The 22500-nt window shown below is 48.1% G+C and overlaps 1 protein-coding gene across 1 annotated transcript in view; it reads left to right on the plus strand.

Moving 5' to 3' along the window:
• The window catches only part of LOC123754563 (sodium-dependent noradrenaline transporter), a 71601-nt gene that overhangs the window by 33898 nt on the left and 15203 nt on the right, over positions 1-22500 (plus strand). Inside the window, exons 2-7 of the mRNA XM_069326426.1 lie at positions 10711-11049; positions 11669-11800; positions 13029-13251; positions 15065-15198; positions 16918-17057; positions 18762-18990. Coding sequence (XP_069182527.1) covers positions 10711-11049; positions 11669-11800; positions 13029-13251; positions 15065-15198; positions 16918-17057; positions 18762-18990 — 1197 coding nt within the window. The remainder of the gene's footprint in view (positions 1-10710; positions 11050-11668; positions 11801-13028; positions 13252-15064; positions 15199-16917; positions 17058-18761; positions 18991-22500) is intronic.

The raw sequence follows: 22500 nt of genomic DNA on the forward strand, positions 1-22500 counted from the left end.
GGAGTATATTATTGTCTTACTACACTCACCATCGCTGCCGGACGTAGGAGTATATTATTGTCTTACTACGCTGACTCTCGCTGCCGGATGTAGGTGTATTATATTGTCTTACTACAATGGCCCTCATTGCAGCATGTAATATATTTTTAACACAAGTTTATGGTCATTTGTGAGGCTCCCTTAGAATATACGAAGCCTTATATAATTCGCGTCAAGAGGTAGCTACGTGATACTAAATATTCTCATCTCCCAGGATAGTCATAGAGAGCGTGGGATCAGTAACCTGCACTGCCAACTTTGAGTGCATTATTATGATATCCTCAAGACCACGGGAGTGAATACAGCAGATGCAAAGCTCCAGCTCCCTCATGCAGGCAGGTCTGAAGGGTCTAATGACTGGACAGTCAATAGTGTAGTGTGTGTGTGATCAGGACCCAGTTCCTGTTTGCAGAGTTTACACCTGGAGTGGCCAGGATTGGGACCCCATCTTCGTCACCACCTGCCATAGGTAACGGTAGCCCAATTTGTTCCGGGCACTTATTATACAATACTCTTTGCTGGACATTTTATGTTGCCCATGTATGAATATGGATTATGAATCATGTTTATATATATATATATATATATATATATATATATATATATATATATATATATATATATATATATATATATATATATATATATATATATATATATATATATAATAGATTTAAACAAAACTTAGCTTTTTACACTAGTGTTTTCTTTGAGAATCTGATTTTTGTTATGGTGTCAATGTTAGGAAGCATATAGCCTTAACAAGAAAAGAAGGACACGTAGATCTAGTTCAACTTTATCCTTGTTGTATGCTAAATGGACGGTTGTGTATGTATCATCATCATGAGTTAAATTTGTGAGTTGATATCCATACAAAAGAGGATGAGAATGTAGTCACATAAACTCTACGGTCGAACGTCACCACATTTCACTACTGGACTCTCAAAGCCACTCTACTTACCTTGAGATGATTTCGGGGCTTGGCGTCTCCGCGGCCCGGTCCTCGATTAAGCCTCCTTTTTATTACACACACACCCAGGAAGCAGCCCGTAGCAGCTGTCTAACTCCCAGGTACCTATTTACTGCTAGGTAACAGGGGGCATCAGGGTGAAAGAAACTGGCCATTTGTCTCCGCCTTCACCGGGAATCGGACCCGGAACCTCAGGACTACGAATCCGCAGCGCTGTCCACTCAGCTGTCAGGCCCCAGGCTGAGGACAAATACATAATATAATTCTATAATTGGGGAACAACACAGAAAATTATTCTCAACCTACTAGTTCATTGTTCTTCGGTCCACACATATAATTACCGTGACCTAGCAGTGAAGAACGTAGTGAATAACAAGTAAGAGATTGAAAAACATTGTGTATGTAAATGTATGATGTATAACTGGAACAAACTATGATGTAATAAGTAGTGTTTACAGCAATAAGTCCCGGAACACATAAGAAAATTAAATACTTGATAATATTAAATACTTAAATACGCATGAAATATAAAAAATACAAGATACAAAATTTAATTAATTACTTAGAATAACAGGGAACTGTCTGTCAGTCTCTATGTATGTCTGTCTGTCAGACCCTCCTACAGGTCACACAGTACAGGTTCCTCACACGTCCTCGTCACTCGTGAGGGACACGAGGAGGTCCTCCAACAGCAGCAGGAGCTGATCAACAAGAATAGATGTTGAATAAATGGAGCAGGAAGAGAAAGAGGGTAAGGTAGAAAGAGGACAAAAGGGTCCCGGATAAGTAAGACCAGGAAACCCTCTACATTAGGATAAAATACAAGGTAAAGACCACATAGTGGCATGGGTCAGAGAGTAGAGGTGTAAATGATGGCTTTTACTCCCGTGTGCATTACTGGGAGGCGTACACACCCAGGACCCTCACACTACTCCTCTTGCCTAGTTTGTCTTCTGCGTCCATTCCTCTCCTGTCGCAAGGCTAGCGGCCTGCGTCACGCGGAGAACCAGGAAACGTCAGAGAGAGAGAGAGAGAGAGAGAGAGAGAGAGAGAGAGAGAGGAAGAGGGGGTGATTGGGAAAGAGATTGGAGAGGGCAAAAATTGTGAGAGGGAGGGATGAAGAGGGAGGTAGACGAATCAGAAGGGGGAAGGTAGTCCCGGGCACCACCGGGTACCGACCTAGGGATTACTACTAGAGCAGTATGGGTCATACTGCTCTAGTAGTAAGGGGCAGCAACGCACCAAACAGCATTAGAGAGGCTCCTCGCCAGCAGGAGAGTGCTGGGAATAACAAAGTAATGATCTTAGCGCATGGTGCTTTCAAGTGCAATTTATTTTAATACATCGATGAACCTACAAACTCTCCTGATGTCAGCCCTTTTCTGTGTCGGTGATGACAGCCATCTCCCGCGCTCCTCATGTTTATTCACGTGACTTCGGATGTATGCAACAATATGTAATTAAATAAGTTTAATTAAATTAATTAAGTAAATCTGTGAGAAACTGTGAGAAATTGCACACTGTCCTGAAGAAAACGGATTATAGTAAAGAGAACAACGCTTCCAGCGAACATTTCATCATTTTATTCGGTAAATATGTGATGTCTCGACTGGGACTGCTAGCTGGCCCGACTTCACCGAGGAGGGCACGTCTGGACACCTGCCCTGCCTGCGGACGCCGGAACTCGTGACGCGATTTTACCCATTTGGGCTCCATACTGCCGTCGGGCGTTGCTATTCAACAGTCCGGATTGTTGCGACGCCTGGCGCACTTACCGCCTGGGGTCACCGCGATGTTGACAGATTTTTTTCGCTTTCTGGCTGGCTAGATAGTGTCCGGAGCCGGCTTGGCCGAGAGGTAGCGGGGATGGGCGGGTCTTGGTGTGGTGTTCCCTCACGGCGTGGTGGGCAGCTGGCTCTTATTTTGCCGGTGATCACTGGAAAACCTTTTTGCCTATTTGCCCATATGAGAACGAGTTAATGAGCAGCTATCGCGTTCAGCCTCGACTTTGGCTACCCATGTGTTCTCTGTATGGGGTGGGAGCCGGTACTTGACTCCCTGAGGGACTCCTCGGGCTCCCCAAACATCTGCCCATCGGTGTGTTTATCCCCCCACGGGCGATGGTAACATCGCTGTAAGGCTTTGTTTTTTGTCCTCTAAGGGAACGTCGGGCCACATCCGGCACCACTGCCGGATGTGACGCCTGAATTGACAATATCCACAACATATGTGCTGCCTCTACCATGTTTAATATTTAGTGTTATTTTATTAATACGACATTTTTAGTTCCATGCTTATATATTCACGTTTAGATGATAGTGTTTATACCATATATATATATAAAATAGTTTCATAGAATGTTCTCACCGGACTAACCTTAGTGCTGGACAGAGCTTGAACATTGTTGTGAGGCGGCAGTTGTTATTCTCAACATTATAGCCCCACACATAGCTCACCAAACTCCACCATTTCTCTATCACTTTCCACCCTCAGCAGGCACCCACACAGCGATGACATGGTATGGGAGGGTGTAAGTAAAACTGCACAGAACAATATGGACTCTAAAGCCATGTGCACCGACATAGATGGAATTACAAACAACACAACCGAACTCATGGAACAAATAAATGAAAAGACACCGAATATAATTGCACTCACAGAAACGAAACTGTCAGGTGTCATAACATTCCATCAAGGTTACCATGCTGTATGGAAGGAAAGAAAAAGACGATAAAAAGGAGGAATATTAATGTTGATCAGGAAGACCAAATCATTCAAGGAACAGACAATCTCAGGCTGTGATGGATTCAATGACTATATAAAAGGACCCATAACGTTGGGAGGACCTAAGATAATAGACCACCTTCAGGGAGACCCAGAAAACTAATAAGTACAGGGATCTAGAACGTTGTTTCAGGTTCGTGCCAATAGGCTCAGAGACCGGCTCTGAGTGGAGTCGGTCGGCCGAGCGGACAGCACGCTGGACTTGTGATCCTGTGGTCCCGGGTTCGATCCCGGGCGCCGGCGAGAAACAATTGGCAGATTTTTTTTCGTCCTATGCCCCTGTTACCTAGCAGTAAAATAGGTACCTGGGTGTTAGTCAGTTGTCACGGGCTGCTTCCTGGGGGTGGAGGCCTGGTCGAGGACTGGGCCGCAGGGACACTAAAGCCCCGAAATCATCTGAAGATAACCTCAAGATAACCTGGCCCTGGGCGCTTGGGGTAAATGTGCACGTACGTTCCTAAAGGACGTGGGTGAGGAACTCAGTAAGGAAACTAGAGACTCGAGAGCGGCCAGTTTCCTGTTCCAGCGCCTCAGGGACGCGATCCAAAGAGGAAATGATTGTTATATCTTGGGCGCGCGCCCCTCCTCCGCTGGAAGGGTCTTCGAACTGTAAGACATCGTCTTCGTCTTCTGTAAACCGTAAGACAACCTGTGACAACTAGCCGTGTACCTTGCATGTAACCAGTGCTGTAACCCACTTTGTTTAAGGAAGTTTTAAATAAAATAAAATGACATAGTGGAAGCTTTATTCAATCTTGCACAAAACGACAGAAGACCCAGGCAGGAGGACGACCAGAAGTAACAGGGCCGCTATTATTACCCTAGGAAATAACTGCTTCAGTGGGAAACTGGAATTGATCTGAACTCTTAATCGCGGGTGAATTCAAGCGTGGCAATATAGACTGAGAGAACTCTATACGATTACAAATATGTGTACAACTAAATTTATGAAACCAACAATGATAATTTTCCTAGCCAACATATATCAATGGCCAGCAAGTCTATATTGGTTAATAGAACTCAGAAGATCATCACACAAAATGACTTGACTTCGTCAACAAGAAATTTAGAGCAGCAGCCGACAAATGTGCTTCTCTATCATATGAGAATAACGAAAGAAACATAGAAGTAATCCACACTGTAACCGAAAATGTACGGACGCAAAATTCATAAGAATGCAAGCATGGAAAACTACAAAAGCGAAAGACCAATAAAGAGGAGAAGGGTAGCGGAGAATCAGGAATTGAGAACCTCGGAGTGAGAAGAGGAAACAGGGAGACAAAATGTAGACCACATTGCAGATAAAGCAAGTTCCCCAACCCCAAGATGCTTCACAGCTACATAAGGAGGAAAACAGCATTTAAGGATCAGTAGTAAAACTAAAGACTTGAAAACTCGTTCACTGAGAATGACAGAGAAATGTGTCAGAAACTTAGCATGAGATTCCAGAGGTGAAGTTTAGAAGATACTGGATGGAGCTGGACACTCGCTATAACATATTATAACTCACTGGAAACAGAAGGCCTGGAGGTCCCTGAGATGTATGTTGGATCCCATTGTCCGGCCTCAATATTTTCTCACCAATCAGAGAGTTAGAAGACACTCAGTGAATTTTCAATACAGAAAGGGAAAGAGACAGAAAACATTCAACTACAGGTCAGTGTCTCTTACTTGCAGATCATGCAAGGTGATGGAAAAGATCCAAGAAAGAGGCCAGTAGAACTTTAGGAAAAGACTTCATAACACATCAGCGGAGTTTCAAAGGTGGCAAATCCTGCCTCACAAACTTTGTAGAGTTCCATGACCAAGATCAGGCAAAACATGGATGGGTACTTTGTTTAGCTTTCAGAAAGCCTTCTAACAATATCTCTCAGGAGACTAATTCACAAAATTGAGAACTTGGCAAGAATAACACGAAAGATACTCCAGTGGATAAAGGAGTACCTCTACGACACAGAACAGTCACAGTGAGAGAAGAGACGTGAGAGTGGCGGGATGTCACCACTGACATCCCGCTCACCAGGGTCACTCAGTACTCTGGCTCATCCTATTCCTAATGTATGTCAACACTCTACCAGAGACAATAGGCCTCTTCCTTTTTATGTTGGCTGTTGATGCAAGACTATCAGAAGGATACGTCTTACGGAAGACGGCATGAAACTACAACATGACCTGAACAAAATGAAAGAATGGCATAGCAAATGGCTAGTAGAGTTTAACTAAGGCAAGTGTAAGGTAGTGAAGATGGGTGCTGGGAAAAGGAGGCCGGACACACAGTATCAAATGGAAGAAGAAACCCTCGTGGTATCAGGCAAAGTAAAGGTTTTGGGGTTGATCGTTACACCGTTCCTGTCACCAGAAGCCCACATCAACCAAACAGCTGCATAAGGAAGGTTGATCATTAAAGGAACTGTCTTTAGTAATTTAAATAAGAAGCCGTTCAGGATATTGTATCAACACGTATGTCAGACCAGTTTTGAAATACGCGGCACCTGCGTGGAGTCCTTATCTCGTTAAACTTAATATGAAGCTGGAGACAGTTGAGAGGCAAGCCACCAGACTAGTTCCAGAGCTGTGAGGCTTCAGTAACGAGGAAAGTTAACAAGAGCTTAACCTAACATCACTAGAAGAGGAGAAACATAGGAGACATGATAACCACATATAAAATACCTGGGAATTAAGAGGGCAGAAGAAGAGGATATTTATCAGGAGTAGCAACTCACACAAGGGGACACAAGTAGAAACTAAATACCCAAATGAGCCACAGAGACTATATAAATAATGTATTCAGTATCAGAATAGTGAACAGATGGAATGCACTATAGTGAAGCGATGCAGGCAGACTACATGTGTAACTTCAGATGTAGATATGATGCAGGCCAATAGGCTCTGGAACATATCAGTATTATATAAAGAGAATGTCCGTCTGATTGTTCGTTCGAAGTTGAAGGCCACGCAGTATAAGGGCAGCTAGCCCGCACCAGACTTGGCACAGCGGGAATGGTCTGTGGTACGGGGTGAACATAGGCTGGTCGGAGTTGCCATAATTCAAAAGGGAACAGCGGGCCACGGTCACATTCACACCCCCACGACGAATTTTGGGCACTGCCCGCCAACGTCACCGCTATATATTCCAAAACAAACTTTCCAAGGCAATTTTTTTCTTATAGTAATATTCACCATTATTCACTGATCTCAGGAAAGTTAACAGGAATTTCCTGCTGTCAATAATTTGTCCGTACTGGCATAAAACACACAATTCTTCCACAGCTTCAGAGGTTTCTCAAACCACAGTCCTTTATCAGAGTAAAGTCTAACTATTCTTTTTTTTTCTTTTTTTTTTCTTTTTTTTTAGTATTTCACACCAATAAACTCCTCTCACTGGCCACCACCAACACATACGACAATTATATTTTATTAGAGACAGACAGACAGGTGGCGAGACAAATAGAGAGACACAGACAAACATAGATAGATGAATTTAGATATGGAGAGAAAGATGAGTAGATAGTTTGATATGTGGATTGACAGATGCATAGACTCATGGATAACTGGGTGGGTAGACGGATGGATCGATGGATGGATAGACAGATGAGTAGGTGAATGAACAGGCGAATGGATGAATGGATAGACGGATAGATAACTGGATAGAGGGATGCATAGATGGGCAGATATATGGCTGGAAAGATGAGTAGGAGGATGGATAGAGGGATGGGTGGATAGATAGATGATTACATAGACTCATAGATGAATGGATAACTGGATAAATAGATGGATAGGAAGATGTATAGATGGTTGGATAGACAGATATATGGAAATAGGGATGGATAGATGGGTAAATGAATGGAGGGATAGTTAAATAGATGGATAGGTGGATTGTTTGATAGATGGGATAGATTGAGGGATGGATAGTGATAGATGAATGGAGAAATCGGTGAAAAGGTGAATAAATGGATAGGTAGATAAATAGGCAGATGGGAGGCAGACAGACAGACAGACCCGGGCGACGCCGGGTACTCCTCCTGGTATATATATACATCAGGTGTTTGAAGGATGAGAGGCGGAACCCAGGAGCTACAGCTCAACATGTGTTAAGTACAATTAGGTGAGAGTAAAGATGAAGGCGGCCAGCGTTACCAACACCACACACATGACAACAGTGAACCTGAGCTCTCAATGGCGTCACGCGCGAGGCCTTGGTGGTAAATCATTCAATCTATTTACATAATGTTATGGTGGCCTGGTCGAGGACCGGGCCGCGGGGACGCTAAGCCCCGGAACTATCTCAAGGTGGCGTACTCTCTCTCTCTCTCCTTGGCCTGACACATCAGTGTGCTCAGTAATAGTCCTTGCACTGTACCCAGCACCATTGTCCACGACAGCAGGAGCTGGCTGTGGTGGGGTCATGTGCCTCTTGTGTCCACTGGTCAGTCAACGTCCGCTCCCCCTCCCTCTCACCCCTCCCTCTCACCCCTCTCTCTCACCCCTGCCCTCTCACCCCTCCCCTCTCACCCCTCCCCTCTCACCCCTCCCCTCTCACCCCTCCCCTCTCACCCCTCCCCTCTCACCCCTCCCTCTCACCCCTCCCTCTCACCCCTCCCTCTCACCCCTCCCTCTCACCCCTCTCTCTCACCCCTGCCCTCTCACCCCTCCCCTCTCACCCCTCCCCTCTCACCCCTCCCCTCTCACCCCTCCCCTCTCACCCCTCCCTCTCACCCCTCCTCAGATGAGGCGGGTTGGTCTGGGTGCCTACACTTATGGTCACACGAAAGCACTTCAAATTAGAGGTTTTAAAATCGCGAGAGCGGTCAGGCGCTGTGGTGCTGGTGCGGGGTTGACCAACGCCGCGCCTCACAACACCCTCACAACACCTCACTTGTTTACACTCGTGTTGTGTCACTCAGTAGCTCACCTGTTGTGGTCATGGCGTGTGCTCTAATCCCACCATCTTGGCGGGTGTTGTCTGTACTCGCCAGGTGCTGGCAGCGTCTGGGAAAGGCGTCATGCGCTCCCTAAACTGCGTCACAGTGCTTGAGCAAGTCAAAGGGGGGGGGGGAGGTGGGGGTCGAACCTCGGTCACAACCCCCGACTCCATCTTCCCCCATACCCCCCCCCCTCCCCCCCGAACGAGGCTCTTGTTACCATTAATATATTACCCGAATAATGAGCCGCGCATCATATCTGACGCGACTTAAAGCAACGCCGCAAGTGGCGCGTCTTGTGTTAATGTGGGGCGGGGGGGGGGAGCCCTGCGTGGTGAGGGGCGGCCCCCTCCCTCATGAATGGACGCTTCCCCCCCCCCCCTCACGTGCAAGCAAGCAAGTGCAAAGTGTTGACGATAGTCGTAGGGAGCAAGAGGCCAAACACAAGGTACCAGCTGGGAGAGGAAATCCTTCAGGAGTCAGGACGAGAGGAGGATCTGGGGGTTGATATCACACCAAACCTGCCCCCTGAAGGCGGGGGGGGGGGGGAGGTCATCTAAAGGATATCTCAGGCAGGTCATCTCCTTTTTCATCTAAAGGATAACATCAGCGGCATATGCAAGGCTGGCGAACACAAGAACTTCCATCAGAAACTTGTGTAAGGAATCATTGAGAACCTTGTATACCACATATGTCAGACCAATACTGGAATATGCGGCTCCAGCATGGAGTCCACATCTAGTCAAACACACAACGAAGTTAGAAAAGGTTCAGAAATATGCCGCCAGGCTAGTCCTCGAGCTGAGAGGAATGAGCTATGAAGAAAGATTACTTTAAGTAAACCTCACGACACTGGAAGAGACAAGAGTTTGGGGAGACATGATAACTATCATGTCTCCCCAAACTCTATCATGTCTCCCCAAATAGATAAAGATAAACTGTTTAACACGGGTAGTACGCGAACAAGGGGACACAGATGGAAACAGAGTACTCAAATGAGCCACAGGGACGTTAGAAAGTACTTTTTCAGTGTCAGAGTAGTTAACGGATGGAATGCATTAGGCAGTAATGTGGTGGAGGCTGACTCCATACACATTTTCAAGTGTAGATATGACAGAGCCCAGTAGGCTCAGGAATCTGTACACCAGTTGATTGACGGTTGAGAGGCGGGACCAAAGAGCCGAAGCTCAACCCCCGCAAGCACAAGTAGGTGAGTACACTCTTACGCCACACTCAGATCACAATGAAATAACAACAGCTTGATAGATCAATGAAAATCATCTTGAGGCAATGGAGTGACTCGGAACCCGGGGTCTGGTGAGACCCAGACACCTGCTACAACACTACACAACACAACCATCAACATCCTGTAAACATTTTGACAAAATACTATCTTTATCTCTGTAACCATCATCACTACCTGGCGCCGCTACTATCTTCCCTATCCTTCACTGCCTCCCCCTATCCCTCACCAACATCCTCACCATTCATCATCTTCCTTACCAATCACCACCTTCTGGACCCTTCACCACTTCCCTTTCATCCCTGTAAACATTGCCACAAAACACTGTATTCATCAATAAATAAACAACATAAAGGAAACTAACATTTACTAATCATGTAGAAAATAATATGCCAGATGATTCTTAGTGACGATGTGAGGATCCAGAGTCTGGTATTTAGCGTGTTTGGAAATTACTGTAATTTGTCATTTCATACACAGAGGAGTCGTGGGGCTCGACCCTGAGCCGCCAAGGACCAACCGTGGCGAAAGACCAGTCACCCTGCAAAGTTTGGTGAGGCTAGCCCCAAGCCTCTGTCCTCCAACGTCGATCTAGCAGACAGGCAAACAGAGGGACACAATAGATCATTCTATTTAATAGATGTTAAGACTGGTAGTTGTTCAGACAAGCACGTTATCATGTAGTTTATTCTAAGTTATTCTGCTTGTGTAGATGTTTAGTACTAACGTGTATGTGTGTGTGTTTGTGACAGGCGAGCGGCGGGTGGCAGGAGTGCTGCCTCACCCGCGGGGCCCACCGGTCGACGCCTCCCCACTTGCTGGGGACGCCAACTTCGCCAAACCTGCCCCCGACGCCGATGGCGCAGTGGGTGGGGAGAGCGTGCCTGTGGCTGCTGTGGCTCCCCGCACCCCTACTGCCGCAGCCCCCGCCGCCACGGGCCCCGCACCCCGACCTGCCCGCCCAGATGTGGCCGACGACGGCAGGGAGTCCTGGGCCAAGTCTATGGACTTCCTCCTCTCCATCATCGGCTTCGCTGTGGACCTGGCCAACGTGTGGCGCTTCCCGTTCCTCTGTTACCGTAATGGAGGAGGTAAGTGGCCCGCCTCCCCAAGACACACCTCCCCAAGACACACCTCCCCAAGACACACCTCCCCAAGACACACCTCCCCAAGACACACCTCCCCAAGACACACCTCCCCAAGACACACCTCCCCAAGACACACCTCCCCAAGGACACACCTCCCCAAGGCACACCTCCCCAAGGCACACCTCCCCAAAGCACACCTCCCCAAGACACACCTCCCCAAGACACACCTCCCCAAAGCACACCTCCCCAAAGCACACCTCCCCAAGACACACCTCCCCAAGACACACCTCCCCAAGACACACCTCCCCAAGACACACCTCCCCAAGACACACCTCCCCAAGACACACCTCCCCAAGACACACCTCCCCAAGACACACCTCCCCAAGACACACCTCCCCAAGACACACCTCCCTAAGGAGCCCAACACTCCTCCCCAAAATATACACCTAAGAACAATTTCAGTTAAAAATCTGTCGATAAGACTATCAAAGATCACTCAGCAATATTAAATTTGGTGTTAAATTTTGAATTACTTCTTTCAGGAAGGAAGTGTAGTAGTGCTGGTAGTGACGAGGTGCGCCAAGTGTCGCTATATCTCTCTCTCTCTCTCTCTCCCTCCCAGGCGCCTTCCTTCTCCCCTACTTCCTCATCACCATGTTTGGGGCCCTCCCGCTCTTCTTCATGGAACTGGTGCTGGGCCAGTACAACCGCCAGGGGCCCATCACCGTCTGGAAAGTCTGTCCTCTTTTCAGAGGTATGTTGAGCTGTCATTCCTGCAACACTTGCACTAATTCCCTGCACCACCACCACCCCGCCCCCACCACCACCCTCTCTCACTCCCTGCACCCGGGTGCCTGCAGGGGGCGAGGGGGGGGGGTGTAAAACTTGGAGAGGGGCTCCAGACTTGCTGTGAAGTCAGTAGAAATCCTGGTGTATGACTTTACATGTCAGTGGTGGACTGGTGGTAAAGTACGCCGCTTATCAAGGTTCGTAGGTTCGTATCCACCTGTAGCTCTAGTGGATTTAGGCATTGATATATATATATCACTGTAATGTGATTTATTATTATTATTATTATTGTTATTATTATTATTATTATTATTATTATTATTATTATTATTATTATTATTATTGTTATTATTATTATTATTATTATTATTATTATTATTATTATTATTATTGTTATTATTATTATTATTATTATTATTATTATTATTATTATTATTGCATTAAGAAATCACATTAATGCGATGCATGATTGAGGAAATAGGTAGGAGCCGTGTGTGTGACTGTACACTGAGTGTGGACAAGCACCGGCCTTCAGCCACAGCCGGAGCGCTGGCAATGTTGGACAACCTAACTTTTCACCAGTGGAAGCCTCGGGAACCTTAGAGCATTTAGTTGAATTCCAGGTTGAATTGCTTTTGAGAATGTCGTGGTTATTTGGTTTAAGGCATGTGTTTGGCGTTATCCAGTGCGCAGGTTCGAATTCTTTCTCGAGGCTTCCACTGTTTTTTCCCAATGATACATCACGTTAATGTGATTTCTTTGTGCATTTGAAGAGAAGTGTTGAGAAGAGTATGGAAGAGAGGGAAGGAGGGCATGAACTATAAGGTGTGAAGGATAGATGAAATTGTTTATGTAATAATCTAAGATGAGGTCTGATAAAGACCTTTTGTGCCCTCTGTAATGCTTTTGCACTACCGCTCACAGGATGAGTATGGGGTGCACAATAAACTAGCCGCCTTCGGCAGCAACAATCAAAAGGGCATGAAGGTAAAGGAGGGCTGGAGGGCCCTTCCCAGGTAGTGAGGGGTAACAACACCAGCCAGTACTGATGAGAGGCTCTTGATGGGTCCCTTAGACATCTGTACTAATAGACCCCCTCCCCATTCCTTATACAGGAGTATACTGTATAAATAAAAAAACATATACACCGAGGGACACACACACACACATGAGTCCTTCCCCTGCCCCTGCAGGCGTTGGGTACTGTGCGGTGCTGGTCGCCTACTTCGTCAGCTTCTACTACAACGTGATCATCGCCTGGTCGATCTACTTCGTGTACGCCTCCTTCAGCTACGAGTTGCCGTGGACCTCGTGCAACCATACCTGGAACACGGACAACTGCTGGGACGGCCTTACCTCCGAGGAGCCCAGACCTAACTCCTCCAGCCTCATGTCGCCCTCCGAGGAGTACTTCAAGTAAGTGTTCCAGCCATGACCGCACACGGCCAGGTTTGAGAGAGAGAGAGAGCGCTGACGCTCCTAGCTGGTCAGCTGTCTCTCTCTCTCTCTCTCTCTCTCTCTCTCTCTCTCTCTCTCTCTCTCTCTCTCTCTCTCTCTCTCTCTCTCTCTCTCTCTCTCTCTCTCTCTCCCTCTCTCTCTCTCTCAAACATTCTTCAGCCCATCCTCCTGAAATGATAGTATTTATAGTAACTATTTGGACGAAAGTGCCACAGGTGCGGGGTCCACAGGTGAGACCGTGGTTGTAGGGGTCCACAGGTGAGACTGTGGTTGTAGGGGTCCACAGGTGAGAGTGTGGTTGTAGGGGTCCACAGGTGAGACTGGTTGTAGGGGTCCACAGGTGAGAGTGTGGTTGTAGGGGTCCACAGGTGAGAGTGTGGTTGTAGGGGTCCACAGGTGAGAGTGTGGTTGTAGGGGTCCACAAGTGAGACTGGTTGTAGGAGTCCACAGGTGAGAGTGTGGTTGTAGGGGTCCACAGGTGAGACTGGTTGTAGGGGTCCACAGGTGAGAGTGTGGTTGTAGGGGTCCACAGGTGAGACTGGTTGTAGGGGTCCACAGGTGAGAGTGTGGTTGTAGGGGTCCACAGGTGAGACTGGTTGTAGGGGTCCACAGGTGAGAGTGTGGTTGTAGGGGTCCACAGGTGAGACTGGTTGTAGGGGTCCACAGGTGAGAGTGTGGTTGTAGGGGTCCACAGGTGAGACTGGTTGTAGGGGTCCACAGGTGAGAGTGTGGTTGTAGGGGTCCACTGGTGAGACTGGTTGTAGGGGTCCACAGGTGAGAGTGTGGTTGTAGGGGTCCACAGGTGAGTGTGGTTGTAGGGGTCCACAGGTGAGACTGGTTGTAGGGGTCCACAGGTGAGAGTGTGGTTGTAGGGGTCCACAGGTGAGACTGGTTGTAGGGGTCCACAGGTGAGAGTGTGGTTGTAGGGGTCCACAGGTGAGACTGGTTGTAGGGGTCCACAGGTGAGAGTGTGGTTGTAGGGGTCCACAGGTGAGACTGGTTGTAGGGGTCCACAGGTGAGAGTGTGGTTGTAGGGGTCCACAGGTGAGACTGGTTGTAGGGGTCCACAGGTGAGAGTGTGGTTGTAGGGGTCCACAGGTGAGACTGGTTGTAGGGGTCCACAGGTGAGAGTGTGGTTGTAGGGGTCCACAGGTGAGACTGGTTGTAGGGGTCCACGGGTGAGAGTGTGGTTGTAGGGGTCCACAGGTGAGAGTGGTTGTAGGGGTCCACAGGTGAGAGTGTGCCTGAAAAAGGGGGAGCGCGACATAAAAGGCTGGGAACGACAGCTTTAAATACTGCCTTATTGATAACTGCAGAAGTCTTGAATGGGGACTTGGCCTCCAACTAAATAAACAAATAAATGTAACAGTTGAAAATAAGCGCGCGAGACTAATATTTTACACATAATTAGTGAAGACAATATGGTGAGGTGTTTACATGAGGATAATGTGATAGTGGTAAAGAGACTGGGGCCCAGGAATTTATCCCTACACTCACTTGATCCAAACCGTCTTGATGACACCTTCGCTAAGCCCAAGGGGCCGTAGCATCCGGGACTATTCTTGCATTAGTTTACACCTACCCACTAGAGACCCACAGTTATAATTAAGATATAGTTATATATTATCCTGGGACCTGCTGCATGGGTAACAGCAATAACCCCCCCCCCCCCCCCTGCTCCCAACAGTAGACCTGTGAGGGTCAATAACCCCCCCCCCCCACCCCTGCTCAGTACCCACCACTGACCACTACCCATAATGGTGGCCTCCAGCTACGTGGTGCTGCAGATGGACAAGAGCGGCGGCTTCGACGACCTGGGTCCTCCTCAGCCCGGCCTGGTGCTCTGCGGCCTCATCACCTACATCATCCTCTACCTCTCGCTCTTCAAGGGCGTCAAGTCCTCGGGTACGTCGCTCCCGCCCATTAGTATTTGGGTAATAACTACTTTGTAAATGTACTTCCGAAATGCAGATATTCTTCCTCTAAGATGTATACACAGCAACAGGATATATGTGTATATATGAGTGTGAGTGTTGTTAATGGTCTGTTGTCTCCCAAATGATGCACGGGCGCTTGTGTGTCTCTGGCACACCTTGGTCCAGGTATGATAATGTTGTATTAGAGAGACATGGGGGTGCTGGAGGTATGATAATGTTGTATTAGAGAGACATGGGGGTGCTGGAGGTATGATAATGTTGTATTAGAGAGCCATGGGGGTGCTGGAGGTATGATAATGTTGTATTAGAGAGACATGGGGGTGCTGGAGGTATGATAATGTTGTATTAGAGAGCCATGGGGGTGCTGGAGGTATGATAATGTTGTATTAGAGAGCCATGGGGGTGCTGGAGGTATGATAATGTTGTATTAGAGAGCCATGGGGGTGCTGGAGGTATGATAATGTTGTATGAGAGCCATGGGGGTGCTGGAGGTATGATAATGTTGTATTAGAGAGCCATGGGGGTGCTGGAGGTATGATAATGTTGTATGAGAGCCATGGGGGTGCTGGAGGTATGATAATGTTGTATTAGAGAGTCATGGGGGTGCTGGAGGTATGATAATGTTGTATTAGAGGGACATGGGGGTGCTGGAGGTATGATAATGTTGTATTAGAGAGTCATGGGGGTGCTGGAGGTATGATAATGTTGTATTAGAGAGCCATGGGGGTGCTGGAGGTATGATAATGTTGTATTAGAGAGACATGGGGGTGCTGGAGGTATGATAATGTTGTATTAGAGAGACATGGGGGTGCTGGAGGTATGATAATGTTGTATTAGAGAGACATGGGGGTGCTGGAGGTATGATAATGTTGTATTAGAGAGACATGGGGGTGCTGGAGGTATGATAATGTTGTATTAGAGAGACATGGGGGTGCTGGAGGTATGATAATGTTGTATGAGAGCCATGGGGGTGCTGGAGGTATGATAATGTTGTATGAGAGCCATGGGGGTGCTGGAGGTATGATAATGTTGTATGAGAGCCATGGGGGTGCTGGAGGTATGATAATGTTGTATGAGAGTCATGGGGGGTGCTGGAGGTATGATAATGTTGTATGAGAGCCATGGGGGTGCTGGAGGTATGATAATGTTGTATGAGAGAGTCATGGGGGTGCTGGAGGTATGATAATGTTGTATGAGAGAGTCATGGGGGTGCTGGAGGTATGATAATGTTGTATGAGAGAGCCATGGGGGTGCTGGAGGTATGATAATGTTGTATGAGAGAGCCATGGGGGTGCTGGAGGTATGATAATGTTGTATGAGAGCCATGGGGGTGCTGGAGGTATGATAATGTTGTATGAGAGAGTCATGGGGGTGCTGGAGGTATGATAATGTTGTATGAGAGAGTCATGGGGTTGCTGGAGGTATGATAATGTATGAGAGAGCCATGGGGGTGCTGGAGGTATGATAATGTTGTATGAGAGAGCCATGGGGGGTGCTGGAGGTATGATAATGTTGTATGAGAGAGTCATGGGGGTGCTGGAGGTATGATAATGTTGTATGAGAGTCATGGGGGTGCTGGAGGTATGATAATGTTGTATGAGAGAGTCATGGGGGTGCTGGAGGTATGATAATGTTGTATGAGAGAGCCATGGGGGTGCTGGAGGTATGATAATACAGGCGGCCGCAGGCAAGGTGGTGTGGGTGACGGCGACGATGCCCTACGTCATCCTTACCCTCCTGCTGATCCGCGGGGCGCTGCTCCCGGGGGCTGCTGACGGCCTCCTCTACTACATCAAGCCTTCCATCTCCGCCCTCTACAACCCCCAGGTGGGTCCTGCTCCCTCCGCACTCCTCTACACTCCCAACACTCTCATGCACTCCCCAACACTGGCCCGCGGGCTCCAAGACAGTCATTCAGTCCCCAACACTGGCCTGCGGGCTCTCCAAGACAGTCATTCAGTCCCCAACACTGGCCTGCGGGCTCTCCAAGACAGTCATGCAGTCCCCAACACTGGCCTGCGGGCTCCAAGACAGTCATGCAGTCCCCAACACTGGCCTGCGGGCTCTCCAAGACAGTCATGCAGTCCCCAACACTGGCCCGCGGGCTCCAAGACAGTCATGCAGTCCCCAACACTGGCCTGCGGGCTCCAAGACAGTCATGCAGTCCCCAACACTGACCTGCGGGCTCTCCAAGACAGTCATGCAGTCCCCAACACTGGCCTGCGGGCTCCAAGACAGTCATGCAGTCCCCAACACTGGCCTGCGGGCTCCAAGACAGTCATGCAGTCCCCAACACTGACCTGCGGGCTCTCCAAGACAGTCATTCAGTCCCCAACACTGGCCTGCGGGCTCTCCAAGACAGTCATGCACTCCCCAACACTGGCCCGCGGGCTCCAAGACAGTCATTCAGTCCCCAACACTGGCCTGCGGGCTCCAAGACAGTCATGCCGTCCCCAACACTGGCCTGCGGGCTCCAAGACAGTCATGCCGTCCCCAACACTGGCCTGCGGGCTCCAAGACAGTCATGCACTCCCCAACACTGGCCCGCGGGCTCCAAGACAGTCATTCAGTCCCCAACACTGGCCTGCGGGCTCTCCAAGACAGTCATTCAGTCCCCAACACTGGCCTGCGGGCTCCAAGACAGTCATGCCGTCCCCAACACTGGCCTGCGGGCTCCAAGACAGTCATGCCGTCCCCAACACTGGCCTGCGGGCTCCAAGACAGTCATGCAGTCCCCAACACTGGCCTGCGGGCTCTCCAAGACAGTCATGCAGTCCCCCTAACACAGCCATGCAGTCAGTCCTCAACACACTGTCACTCAGTCCCCAACAGTCAGTCATATAGTCCCCAACACACTCATGCTGGGCCTTAACATAAACGTATTCATCACTGATATTGCTTTACTACAGCCATATCTGTAGTAAAGAGTCTCTGTAGCGAGTCTCTCCAGACTCTCGCTTTGAGAGTCAAAGTTCAATATAACTATTAACTAGAAGTAATGCTAACAAAAGTCAGCATTACTTGTAGTTAACAACAAAAAATTCCTCCAATATAAATGTTTTTTATGCAAATATAATCCAATATGTTACATCTGTTAGCGATTAGTATTATATCAGTCTATGGAGGCAGGCAAATATAATAATTAAGTTCATGCTGTATTATGAGCCAATTATGGCATTGAGCGAGACAGAAATTGTTGGGCACGTTTGCTGTCATCTAGTGCCTCTGTTCACCCAGCAGTAAATAGGGACCTGGGAGTTAGGTAACTGTTATGGGGGTTGGATCCTGGGGAGGGTCAGTAGCTCGACCCTGCAGGGGGGGAGGGGGAAGACTTGATTATAAAGCTAACACATATTCATATACAGGCTGCGTGTCCCTGTCAAAATTAGAGTAACAAATTACCTGTTGCTAGAGTTATCCCTCATTGTGACCGCCGTTTTCTGTCCTCCCATCTACTGTCCCTTCTCCCCCTCGCCTCCTCCCTCACCCATAACCCCTCACAACACCCCACTAACCGGCTGGCCGCTACAGGTGTGGTACGAGGCGGCCGTGCAGGTCTTCTTCTCCGTGGGTGCGGGGTTCGGCGTGCACCTCTCCTACGCCTCCTATAACAACTTCAACAACAACTGCTACCGAGACTGCCTCATCACCAGCCTGGTGAACGCCTTCACCAGCTTCTACTCGGGTCTGGTAATCTTCACCTACCTGGGCTACATGGCCTTCAAGCAGAAGACGCACATCAGCACCGTCGCCACTGATGGTACGCCTGCTCCTCCGGTGGCGGCTCCTGCTGTCTAACCTAACCTGTCCCAAGCAACCCGTCTCTGTGCTCTTGTATTATTCAACACCAACTTAGTGTGTTCTGTTATGCGTGTTTTCCTCTCGTCTCTACCTCTCCCCTCGCTCATTTGTCTCCTCTCTGCGTCCTGTCTTTGTCACCAGCATACAGGTGTTGCTGTCAATAGACAGTAACACCTGTTGCTACACCTTGCTACAACAAGCTACTGTTGTTACACCTTACAGTCCCTCCTCCAGCCAGTCACTGTAATCACAGTCTCCACACAAGCCTATGACAACCACGGACTCTACTGCACAAGGTAATGATAATTTGGTACAAAGTGACAACTTTGGCATAAAACCCTCTCCAGACCAGCACACACATTGACACGGTGATGGCTGGCTTCTCAAACGTATTAATCTTACAACAAAAATCTAATAATAAGACTGAAGATGGACAGGCAACCTTTGTCACCCTTGCTTTCTTAGGAAGAGCTCAAGCTGACCCACACACACAGACTCTTACACGTCTTGGAGAAGCAAACTGGTGTATCTAGGAGCAAGATGGTGCATCTGGGAGCATGCTGGAGTAATTGGAAACGTGTTTGGGTAAAAAACAGAAAATCGCAGTGAAAGGAAAGTGGGAGAAGGAGCAGAGCGGCACCTAGCACACGTCCACTGATGGTACAGTCTGTAAGTGGCACCCAGACGACACCTGGACCGATGGTACAGTCTTGAAGTGGCACCCCAGACGACACCTGGACCGCACTGTGGAGAAATGCCCGACAGACCACTGGAACATTATCTAACACAGTGCACAGTTACAAACCCATTAAGATTTCAACTTAGATTCAACAGAGCAGAAAAAGTTGTTAAACACATGGGGGGCAAAATCTTACTGAAGCGACCATACGAGTCATAAATACTCATACTCCGCCCAAGTAAAACAGAAACAAGCAACACTTAGTGGGCCAGCCAGAGGCTTAGGGCCCGCGCAGGAATATCCCTGCATAAAAAACCCTGGACCGATGGTACAATCCTGAACCAAGAACAGAAACCACAACACCTCCAATAAATTTATATTACAAATCAACCATGCACGGTGAACATAAAAATGAAGAAAGAATAGTGAAAGAAATAATCCGTAAAGGAGTAAAAAGCATAACACCTAACCAAAACATAGACCTGATCATATTCTATAAGACATAGAAGACTACCGACCTCCTTATTAAAAGCAGCCCGAAGCTGACGGAGAACCCTTTACAGCAGTCAAACGTTGTATATATGTACACGCTGCCCCCACGAAGGATATATCCTCCTTCAATATAAGTTTATAGGTATGAGGTCGACCAAGCTGACGAGGCATTTGACCTGTCATCATCAATCAGGTGCCCCTAAAAATCACATAAGACAAGCCCATGGCATCACCCTAATAAGAGAAATGTTGAATAAAAACACTTGTATAATAGACAAAACCCAAGATATATTAAGATAACAAATTCTTGAAGCAATCCACATAAAAATTTAACAACCCTCCATAAATACCCAAATTTTACCCAACAGAACTATTCACTCTACCCACCATGAGAGTAAGAACAAGACTGGAACGTGAAGATGCCAACATAGAAGACAGGAACAAGACACCTGGCTCAACAGCCTTACCCCCCTCCTCCACAAACAGAAGCGACCAAACCGAATGTAACAACATTGGCACTACAGCCAAACAAACACTTCCGTCTCATAGTCAATAATGGGGATCACAATCCTTCAGGTGAACATCAGACACTTCTTCAACAACAGATACCTTCTCACTCTGGAAGTAGCCAGACTTAACCCAGATGTAATCTTACTCAATGAAACAGCGGCCAGACAGGACCAGCACATCTCCATCTGGGGATATTCCACCAGGGAAGTCAACAGGGGTAGGTTCAGTGGGGTGGCAATACTAATAAGAAGAGGACTCTCCTACCGCCCCATCCTCGTAGAAGACGACAACTTTCTTGCAATAGAACTCACCACTTCACACGGCCCCCTCATCGTCTGCACCGCATATCTACCACCTAGACTGGCCTACCTCCCCTCCATCCCTCTGAACAAGCTGCTCGACAGGAATCTCCCCACTATCATCGCAGGAGACCTGAATGCCCACCATCAGGCCTTATTCAACGCACCTGCCAGGCCAGACCTCAAGGGCAGGCAGCTCTTCAATCTAATGCAAAACCGGGACCTCTCCTTCCAAGGCCCCCACTTTAAGACGTTCTTTGCGGGCAACCAGAGGGGCACCCCTGACATAGTGCTGACCAACAGAGATTGTGACCTGTTCCACTGCAGAGTAACCCCAGGCAAGAACGTGGGGTCGGACCACATCCCTGTGGTCACATCCCTCCAAGCAGCCCCCTTCAGATATGTGGCACCACCCAGGCCCAGACTGGGAACCATACGTGCCCGTGAATATGACACCTTCCTTGCTGACGACCCTATCATTGAGTTCGAGAACCTCCCAACCCAAACAATCGACCAAGCAGTAAACACCATCCACAACCGGATCCAGCTTGCAACCGAGGCCACTTGTGAAATATCCACCACAAGGACTTACCACCAATATAAGCCGACCCGAGAAATCAGAGGCAAAATGAATGAGTACCAGCGAGCCTGCCAAAGCCACTACCAAACTGGCCAGCCACCAGCGTTGACCCTACAAACACTCAGAAGGGAAACCATAGACCTTACGCTGACCCACAAGAGCCACATTTGGGGAACCCTGGTGAGACAGGCCAACCAGTACAAAAGGGAGCCGGCTACTTTCTGGCGCAAGATCAGACAGCTCCTGGGATCAGTTAACCCCAGCCTCACCCACCTTGTACACACATTCCTTGACGAAGATGAAGAGGAGCAGCAAGAAAAAATAGAAGACCCACAGGATCAGGCTGACCTCATGGGCGCAGTCTGGAAAAAGACACTCACAGCTTCAAACAGCAGAGCCTTCAACAACACTCACTTTGAACGTGTCAACCAATGGACAACAGAAAATGCCGCCTCCCTCAACAGCACCCCTCTGATTGACCTGACAACCCTAGAAGACGACCACCCTCTAACAAGACCCATAACTATGCTAGAGATGAGAGGAGTCATCAAAAGCACCAGAGATAAGGCCCCTGGACCATCAGGGATCAAAGCGCTGCAGATCAAACTTCTACCAGGCAATCTTATGCAATCCATACTCAACCTATTCAACGCTATGCTGGCATCGGGTCACATTCCTGTAGCATTCAAGTCAGCCAAGATGATATTCATTCCCAAACCCAAGAAAGACCCCCACCAACCTGGCAACTACCGACCAATCTCCCTCTTAGACACGATAGGCAAGTGCTTTGAAAAAATCATGTCAAACCGTCTTAACTACTACATGGAGTACAACAACCTCTTCACAGAAAAGCAGTTTGGCTTTCGAGCACATAGATCAACCCAGCACGCAATTAACATCATCTACGAC

This window comes from Procambarus clarkii, chromosome 18 (assembly GCF_040958095.1).
Source record: "Procambarus clarkii isolate CNS0578487 chromosome 18, FALCON_Pclarkii_2.0, whole genome shotgun sequence".
Classification (NCBI taxonomy): Eukaryota; Metazoa; Arthropoda; class Malacostraca; order Decapoda; family Cambaridae; genus Procambarus; species Procambarus clarkii.